Source organism: Balaenoptera musculus, chromosome 10, assembly GCF_009873245.2.
Source record: "Balaenoptera musculus isolate JJ_BM4_2016_0621 chromosome 10, mBalMus1.pri.v3, whole genome shotgun sequence".
In the NCBI taxonomy this organism is placed as follows: Eukaryota; Metazoa; Chordata; class Mammalia; order Artiodactyla; family Balaenopteridae; genus Balaenoptera; species Balaenoptera musculus.
This window is the reverse complement of record NC_045794.1, coordinates 45585149-45594531: the sequence shown is the minus strand read 5'-3', so window position 1 is coordinate 45594531 and position 9383 is coordinate 45585149. Positions and strand designations below refer to the sequence as shown.

General features: G+C 59.4%; 1 protein-coding gene across 1 annotated transcript in view; it reads right to left on the bottom strand.

Annotated features, from left to right (window-relative positions):
- Positions 1-2560: 2560 nt before the first annotated feature.
- Positions 2561-9383, bottom strand: part of LRP1 (LDL receptor related protein 1) — a 79622-nt gene continuing 72799 nt past the window's right edge. Inside the window, exons 76-89 of the mRNA XM_036865744.1 lie at positions 8211-8479; positions 7560-7738; positions 6954-7060; positions 6586-6702; positions 5949-6125; positions 5664-5804; positions 5371-5544; positions 4965-5126; positions 4379-4553; positions 4130-4231; positions 3912-3976; positions 3718-3808; positions 3476-3620; positions 2561-3310 (exon numbers count right to left, since the gene is read on the bottom strand). Of these exons, the coding sequence (XP_036721639.1) occupies positions 3170-3310; positions 3476-3620; positions 3718-3808; positions 3912-3976; positions 4130-4231; positions 4379-4553; positions 4965-5126; positions 5371-5544; positions 5664-5804; positions 5949-6125; positions 6586-6702; positions 6954-7060; positions 7560-7738; positions 8211-8479 (2045 nt within the window). The 3' untranslated portion in view covers positions 2561-3169. The remainder of the gene's footprint in view (positions 3311-3475; positions 3621-3717; positions 3809-3911; positions 3977-4129; positions 4232-4378; positions 4554-4964; positions 5127-5370; positions 5545-5663; positions 5805-5948; positions 6126-6585; positions 6703-6953; positions 7061-7559; positions 7739-8210; positions 8480-9383) is intronic.

The window sequence follows — 9383 nt, the reverse complement described above, 5'->3', positions numbered from 1 at the left end:
CATACAGGCAGAGAGAAACACATTCACACAGAGAGCAGCGCACACACACAGACAGGTGCACACCTAGAGGCACTGATCCACACAGATGGACACACTTGGTTTACACACACACAGGAGCACACAGAGACAGAGAGACAAATGGACACTCTCACCAAGAGACAAGCATACCCAGCCAGGTACTCACAGCCGACCCCACCTTCCTTGCCTTGGCAGAGAGGCAAACATCCACATGTGGAGATGGACACCCACTCAGGTGTACGCCGGCACTGGCAGTCCGAAAGACAAGCCCAGGCACACACAAAGACAGATATAGGGATGTGACAGACACAAAACAAGGATTAGGAATGCTGAGAAGATGAGGCGGACACAGAGACACCCAGAGAGACAGACAGAAGCCAGGAGGTAGGAACCTGGGTGCAGGTGGGGCAGAGAGGGAGGCGGGAAGGGGTAGAAGGCCCAAGGCCAAGAGGCTCCATCCAGAATCCTGAGCCTGTGTGCCAAGCACAGGGGCTGCTGAAATGGTAGTGGGCAGTTGGGGAAGTAGGCACACTCAGGCCCAGGGCACCCAGGACAGAAGCCCATCACTAGAGTCCTGGTTTTCTGGAGTCCTACCCACCCCATCTCTCCTCCTTTTGCTAGTCTCAGGTCACTGCTTTCTGTCTCCAGCTACACACACACACACACACACACACACACACACACCCCACTCCCTGTCTCCATCTCTGTGTCTCTGTCTCTCATTCCGTCTGTATCAGCCTCTGCCTCTGGTTCTGCCCCTGTCTCTTCTCCATCTCTGTCTTAGGTCTCTGTGCCATCCTTGGCAGGTGGGGAGTTTTTGAGGACTGCCTCCTGGTAGACCCTCTCCTGGCCACCCTGGTGGGCAGAGGGAGGATGCTGACTGGAGGGGTGTGTGTTCCAAGCCGCAGCTGGGGGCCCCTCTCGCTCTGCCCAGGATCTTGAGGCGACAGGCAGAGAATCAGTGGCTCCCCGGGGGCGCCAGATGCGCGGCTGGCAGAAGGAGGGAGTGAGGGGGTGGGGCTGGTGGTGGTGGGTAGTAGGCAGGCGCTGGGGGAGGGAGAAGAGCCGGCTGGAGGAGGGAAGAGGGGGGTGTGGCAGAATAGCCCAAGGGAAGGAAGTGAGAGGCTGGGCTGGGGTCCGCCTGGAGGTGCATAATTAGTGTCCTGGGGAGGGGCCTGTGCTGGGCTTGAGGATGAGCTGCGCTGCAGGAGTGCGTACGCCACCTGGTGGACAGATGAGGACACAAGCCTCCCTCTAAGCGATCAACAAGGACGCCCCCTTTCCCCAGCCGGATCGCTCTGCCCTGGGGCCCTAGGGAGCCCGGGAGGCAGTGGAGGATCGCAGAACTGGCTTGGAAGCTGAGGCTGGAGATGGCATCTCAGGCCTAAGAGGGAAGGGGAGGGCTCTTGTTTCTAGATGTGCTTGGACCCATAGCTTCCTCAAGAAAGGAGGAATAGACTGAGAAGGTTAAACCAGGGAGGGAGGGGGAATGAAAGGCAGTGCTCCCCCCTTGGGCTTGGCAAGGGTCCTTCAGACGTTTAAAGCTGCCATCACTGAGCATATTTGCTACTGTGGGGAGAGCGGGGCTCTAACCCTTTCTCAATCTTGGACCATGTAAAGCGGTGTGACCTTCTGCAAGAGGTTCCCTTCTCTGGGCAGGGGCTGAAGTAGACCTGGCACCCCCTTTGGTTGTAGCAGTCCTTTCCTGTCAACCCCTGGGATGTGAGATGTGTCTGTTGGTGAACCGTGGGGCCTGGAAAACTAGTCTTCCCAGCTTTAACTCCAGGGGCCCTCCTTCTCCTGAATCCAGGGTTCTGACTCTTGGCATCTGATTAATTACTCTCCATGAAGTGTGAGATGTCAGTGCTTCAAGAGCAAACTTGGAGAGAGCTGTATGGGACCACCCTGAAGGATTAGAAAGCCGTTCACAACCCCAGTGTGTTCATTTCTTATTGGGGGATTTCTCACTGTGGGAGATAATTTTGGGTAGGGGTGGCAGTGTTGTCCCAAAGAAGTGACAGTACAGAGAAACAGATCTTGGAGTTAGTGTCCTAGAGCCAGAGAGAACACATGATCCAGAGAGGTGAAGTCACTGGTTCAAGTTCACACAGCCAGGAGAAGCAGGTCGTTCTGGTCAAGTCCAGTGCCACCCACTTCCCTGCCACAGCCCAGTGAAGGGGGATGGAGCTCCAGAAGGGCACTGAAGACCCGATGCTCAAGCCTCCCTCCAGCACAGAGCATGGCTCCCTCTGGTGGCTGGAGCATGCAAGCACAGGCCAGCTCCCAGAGTCTCCCACTCAGGTAGACACAAACGGCTTTTTTTTTTACAATTTTATTTATAACAATATCTGTGTTATTTAGTTGTAAAGGAATTCAGCAAAAATTATTAAAACGTTCATATCCCCAAAACGGGGCTGCCCGCTTGCCCTTCCTTGGTGTGCCCCACTTCCTCCTCATCCCCAGGGGAGGGGAGCCTGGGGGAGTGTTTACCAAAGAAAGTCTCCAGCCCTGGGAGCCACAGTGGGGGCACTGGAGAGGGGGAGGGCCTGTCTGGGAGGGATACTGAGTGTGGCCATCTCAGAGGTGCCCCTAGAGTAGGGGCTGGGGCATGGGATGGCCTCCCCCAAGAAGAACTAAAAAACTCCATCCTTTCCTTCCTACCTCAGCCAGAGCCAAATCTTCCAGACAAGGGCAGCAAAGGACTCACCCACCCCAGAATCCCAGAATCAGCCCTCAGGGAGCTGGGAGGGGTGGGGGGGGGTGAGAGGGGAGAGCCTTGACGAAGAGTCTTGTACAGGGAGGGGGAGGCAGCACCACCAGCTCTCCCAGTGGGGCTGCGTTTTTGGTGGGAAGGTGGGAGGCAGGGCCCCCTTATACCTGTAAGTTGTAGGGGCCCCCTTCCTGCGCCCCCTCCCGGAAGGCAGCATTGGGCGGGGTGCTGAGGAGCAGGCAGGAAGGAGAACGGAAAGAGATAATACTGTGCTCGCTTGCTCGCTTGCTCACTCACATATAAAAAGTAATTCCTTCATTTTTACATTTATACATCCCAGCAGGGCTGGGGAGGGGTTGGCTGGGCAGGGTGGGGGCTCCTTGAAGGACTTCTCTGGCAGGGGGCAGGAGGCTCTCTGCAGAAGTCCGATGGTGCAGGACCCTATGCCAAGGGGTCCCCTATCTCGTCCTCAGGGCCCCGGCCCAGGAGTTCTCGCTTCTCATCCGTGCTGGCCAGGGAGTGGCGGCTGCCATGACCACCCATATAGAGTGTGGCGTACACGGGGTTGGTGAAGTTGGTGGGCTGCAAGGTGACAGAGGGGTCAGGTGGGGCTCAGGGGCTGGGCTCTGTGGCCCGGGTACCCCATCCCCACCTCCATTCCATCATCCAGCCCAATACCTTTGGTCACCCCACCCACAGCCCTTTGTCCCTGTCCTGGAAGCCTCTTCCCCTGTCCTCCCAGCCCACCTTGTCAGGGTCCAGGGCGAAGTCGGCATCCAGTAGGCCCCCTACATCATCAGGCTCCCCGCCTTCGTACATCTTATAGGTGGGGTTCCCAATCTCCACGTTCATGGCCCCATTGGTCATCCGCTGATGCTGGAAGCCCTTAGCCCTGCGAGGAGGAAGGAGGTTGGGGGCAGGGATTCCAGGGGGATATGGCTAGGGTGGTAAAATCAGGGCCACAATTTTCCAGACTCCCCATAACTCACCCTCGGACTCGCCGCTTGTACCAGAACACCACTCCCGCTACCAGAAGCAGCAGCAGCAGCAAGAGCAGAGGGATTAGGATGGAGGCCATATCTAGAGGGGAGGAGGCGGGAAGCTCAGTCTGAAAGGCTTAGGAGGCACAAAGCCCTCTGTCCCAGGTCCCGGCAGCCCTGCCTCCCCAACCGCTGCCACCTACGTCCAGGCTGCTGTTGGCCGACCACTTGCTCCTCACACCGGGGTCCTGCCATGTGGGGTGGGCACCTGCAGACGGGAGGGGCAGAGCTGAGGAGGCATGACGTCCACAACCGTGGCTGCCGGGGAAACTGGGAGGGACCACAGGATTCTGCTGGTCCGGCTCAGACATGGGGGAGGGAGGGATAATCTAGGCCTCAGTGAGGCGCAGCCCCAACTCACTGGCACTCAGGCATCATTTTGCTGTTCATGGTGCAGGAACCGCCATTGCTGCAGTGGCCAACGCAGGTCAGACAGCTGGGGGCCACTCGGCCATCGGAGCAGCTGCAGGAAGGAGTGAGAGGCTGGGCAGGGCTGATGGAGGGTGCATGAGATGCTGGGGAAGGGGCGGGGCGGGGCTGGGAGGAGTGGGGGGCGGGTGGGACAGGGCAGGGTCTGGCCGGGCAGACTGCAGGGCGGGGCGCCACTCACTTGCAGGTGACATCCCCGCTCTGCTTGTTGACCACGCAGGCCCCGTCGAGACAGCGGCTACACTTGTTCACCTCACACCTGGGCCCCTCGAAGTAGGCGGTGCAGCGGCACTGCCGGGAGCCGTCAGCAGCCATCTGGCACGTGCCGAAGTTCTCACAGTAGCCAGAGCACTGCCCTGTGGTTTGGGGGGGTGCGAGAGGAGGTGCCTCGAATGCCACCCTCAGGAGGGTCCCCCAGGGGTTGTGGGGGGCAGCTGCCCACCTGAGGGGACCCCCAGGCCTTTTGGGTGACTCCCGCCTCCTCCTGAGCCCCTGGCTGCCCCCACGTCACAGGCTCCAGGGTACAAAGATGTCCCGGAGCATCCTGACAGGGCACTGCTTTTGCTTGAAAAATCCTGATGCCAGAGGGCTCACTACCTGGGGGGGGGAGTGTGCTGACCCCTCCGCGGGGGAGCACTGGCAACTTGGGCCTGGCTGGGCCGCAAACGGCCTCTCTCCAGAGAACTCGCACCTGTGACATCACCCTACGCTCTCAGACCCCCAGCTCCATCGTCCCCTGCCCCAGGGCCCGGGGACGGCTCACTCACGGTACTGGCAGCGGTCGCCCAGGAAGCCAGGCAGGCATCGGCACTGGGGCTGGTTGCCCTGGTTGACGGTGCAGGTGCTGTTGTTGGCACAGTACCCCGCACACACCTGCTGGGTGCATTTGGGGCCCGTGAAGCCTGTGGGGCACCGGCACGTGGGCATGCCTGGCGGGAGAGGATGTGTGAGCGGGGCTGTGGCCCACTGAGCCGCCCTGCCCTGCTGCAGGGGAACAGGGCTGGGAGGGCCTGGGCGGAGGGCAGACGGCAGAGGAAAGCGACACGGGGTTGGGGGCAGGGGTGAAGTAAGGCAGGGCAGGGGCTGGGGATTTGTCTGAGCGGAGGCGGCTTGCTGGAGGGGCTGGGGCCCAGGGGCCGGGAGGAGTCCCAGCAGGAGAACTGAAGGCCGTACCGGAGGGGGAGGCAGCACAGGTGCCCCCGTTGCGACAGTGCTCCCAGCACTGGTCCAGCTCACACTTGTCGCCCGTGTAGCGGGGCTGGCAGCGGCACTTGGGCTGTCTCCGTGCATTGAGGAAGCAGCTGCCACCATTGAAGCACTGCAGGTTACAGGTTCCGGGCCGAGGAGCTGCAGGAAGGATCATGGGGGGAGGGGCAGAGCCAGGGGGTGGGGAGGGGAATTCAGGGGCTGCAGGGAGGAGGGCTCTGGAGCATGGGATGGGGGACCGGGGAGGGGCGTGAGCATACCGTCCGGCGGGGGCGTTGGTGAGGGCACAGCCACACAGGTGCCATTGTCTAGTCGCTTCCCGTTGGGACAGGTGCAGACAGGCCCACTGGGGCTCAGCAGGCAGAGCCACTCGCACTTCTTGCGGTCACAGGGGTTGGTCACTGCAGGTGAGGGCAAGGGGGGGAGGTTGCTGAGCCCTGTGGACCCAGAACCTCCCCTGCCCACCAGGACCTGAGGCTGCAGCTTGGAGACTCAGCACCCCCTGGCCTTCCCTGCCCCAGCCTGGGCTCTCTGTCTCCGCTCACCTTCAGGCTGCTTGTGCTGGTGGTACAGGACCACATCTGAGGCGTGGCTCAGGCCCCCAGTCAGGTTGATCAACGGACTATGTCCAAACTTATGGATCTTGAAGACACGATTATTGATGTAGGTGACGCCATAGATGTAATCCTCAAAGACATCGATGCTGAAGGGGTGACTTAGGCCTGCAGAGGGGTCAGAGGGGACTCAGGCCCTGGTCACACTCTCCAGGACACTGGGCCCCAAGGCTCCCAGGTACCTCAAACTCAAACATCCCAAAGCAAACTCTCCTCAACCTATTCCTCCTGCTGTGGCCACTACTGGCAAAAGGTCCCATCAGCCCTAGATGTCTGGGGTCAGGATCAACTTCTGCTCCCTCTTCTCACATTGGCTAAGTTCCTATTATTACCCATATCGCCTCCACGCAGCAGCTCAATACTCATTGGTAGAATGAATGAATGGAAAAGTGGTCCAGAGGGTCAGGCCTCAGGCCTGCAGGACTGGTGCAGGGGGTGTCTGGTTGGGAGGGGCCTGAAAGGCACTGCAAGACTGTTGAGGGCCAGGCTGAGGAGGATGGTAGGTGCTAGGTGAGGCCTTGGGCTCAGAGGGGAGGACAAGGGCCCAAGGCTGCTGGTGGACTCTAACCTCGTTTGCTGTCAGCAGCCACGATGGGGTCAGTGCCGTTGAGCCGGATGCTGCCGATGACTGAGAGCTTGGCATCCGCCCAGTACAGACGTTCATTGTGGTAATCCACGGCCAGGCCTGGGGGAGCAGAGAGCACTGTGAGGGCCCAGCCTCCCTGCCCCAGGCTGAGGGAGCAAGCAGGACTGTCTCCATGTTTGGGACAGTTCCACTCTGTTCCCATGATCACTCCCAATCACCTCTTCTGGGAAAAGCCTCCACAACCCATCTGTCCCACCCCAGTCCAAGCCTCTTCCCCTCCCTAACTTTTGTGTGGCCCCAGGCTCAGCGAGCCTACCCCTCCCACATCCCCTGCCCACTTCTGCACGGACCTGTGGGCCATTGGATGTTGTCCTGTACCAGTGTCTCCCGAAGGGTCCCATCCATGGCTGCTGTTTCAATCTTGGGGTGGTTCCCCCAGTCTGACCAGTACATGGTGCTGGGGAGGGAGAAGGAGTGAGTGTGGCTAGGACCTGGGCTCCCACAGGAGGCCACTCAAGGTGGGCACAGGGCACAGAGACTGCTGGGTACACAGAGAGGAGGGCGCTCTTGTCCACCTCCTCCAGAGAGAACTGGGGGGAGTCAACTTCCTGACCAGGTTAAAGATCTTTTACTCTAAAACCACACTGTGCTGCTCCAGAGTCGTCTAAGTAGGCAGAGCTGCCCCCTGGAGCAGAGGAGAAGCCCAGAACCTGGCTGCCCATGACAGCTAGCCAAGTGGAGGTCAGGCCCCATCTGAGCAGGCCAGCAGGACCCCAGGCAGCATCAGGGAGGGCCAGGGCTGGGCGCAGCCTGGAAGACCCAGGGGCCTGCGGAGGACTCTGACCTCAGGCTGGTCTGGGAGAGGAAGGACAAGCCAGGGGATGCTGGGCACCCACCTCCAACCCAGGGGCTTCCTAGCCCCAGCCCAGATGCCTCCCCCCAGGACCCCTGCCCACCCCCTCAGCGGGTCCACCACAATGGCGTGGGGCTCGTCAATCATGCCGGAGATGAGCGTCTTGCGGTTCTCGCCCTTCATCTGTGCCACCTCAATCACATCTCGGCCCGAGTCGGTCCAATACACGTTCCCGGCAACCCAGTCGATGGCGATGCCCCTTGGCATCTTGAGCCCTGAAATCTGGATGAGGGGGTTACAGTTTCAGAGGCTTCCACCTTTTGTCTTCCTGCCCATTGTCCAGCCCCCCGACACCCCGCCAGCCTGTCCCTGCTAGATATCATGACCCTGATTTATTGAGGAACAGAGTAAGGCCCAAAGAGACGAAATAGGTTAGTAAGATGGAATAGGTTAGTTAGTGGGCTGGCTGTGACGATCAGGAACTGAACGTGGCTCTGATGCTGCCGGCCAGGTGCCCCCTGTGCCCTGTAGCCTCGGGCTGCCGTGCGGCAGAAACACCTACTGATGATGGTGCTGCTCTGTCTACCTGCTGTCCGTGCCTCATGGCATAATCCGAAGTCTGCCCTGCATACCAGTCTCACCCTTTGCCCCTTCCGCTGTCCTCTGCAAACTCTGCTCTCAACAGTCTGCTTTTCGGAGTCTTCCCACCCAGCCCGTGCCTCCATGTAGGTCCCACCCCAGGCTGGGTGCTCACATTGAGGTGGGTGACACCCCGGTCAATCTGTCGCCGGTGGCGATTGGAAGTGGTGGGAGGCGCAGCAGGTGGCAGGCTGCGGTAGGAGATGGTGCCCGTGTGCCAATTGGTCCAGTAGACACGGCCAGCCTTGACATGGACATCCATGGCATCGATGCGGACACTCTCGTCACCCTGGAAGGCCTGCTCATAAGCCGAATGGGGGTGACTGGGGAACAGGCTTCGGATCTCATTGTCATCAGCGATATACAGGACCTGATACTCAGAGCCTGGAGGGACAAGAGACCAGATGTTGGCGGGGGTGAAAGGTGGGGCTGGGGGCTGTTGGGCCTGGTGCTGGAAGGAGCCACCGCGATGTGCTCCCCACCCAGCCCAGAGCCTTTCACACTAACAATGTCTCTCCTCCTAATCAAACCATCTGACCCAGCCAGAAGCCTCTGTCATCCTGCCCCAGAGCCAGGCTTGAGGACTCCAGCCTCAGCCCTTGGAACTCCCCTCCCCTCTCCTCCCCTCCCCTCCCCTCCTCTCCTCTCCTGAGGTGATCTAGTGTGACCTGCTGTCCCTCCTCCTCCAGCCTCAGCCCTTGGAACTCCCCTCCCCTCTCCTCCCCTCCCCTCCCCTCCTCTCCTCTCCTGAGGTGATCTAGTGTGACCTGCTGTCCCTCCTCCTCCAGCCTCAGGGACTTCTGCCTCCTCATGGCCTCTGCTAGCATCACCACGGTCCCTGCTCCACACTGATATCTGCTTGCAGGTGCACACGTATGTGGGGGTGTATGAGCATGGCCATGGAGGGGGGCAGGTGTGCATGGGCATCTGAGTGCACTTGGGCACGTGTGGCGGGGTTGTGTGTGCACAGTGTGTGTGTATGCCTGGGTGTGCATACATGGATGTGGGGTGTGTTTGTATACAGGCATGAGGAAGGTGCAGGTGTGCGTCGAAGCATATGTGGGAGTAGAACTTACATGTTCTCACCAAAAAAAAAAAAAAAAAAAGTAAATACGTGAACTGATAGATGTGTTAACTCGATGGGGGGAATCCTTTCACAAGGCGTATGTACATCAAATCATCACCTTGCACACATTAAATATCTTACAATTTTGTCAATTATACCTCAATAAACCTGAAAAAAGCATAATGGGAATATGCAGGTAGGGTACACTTGGCTCTGTAAGTA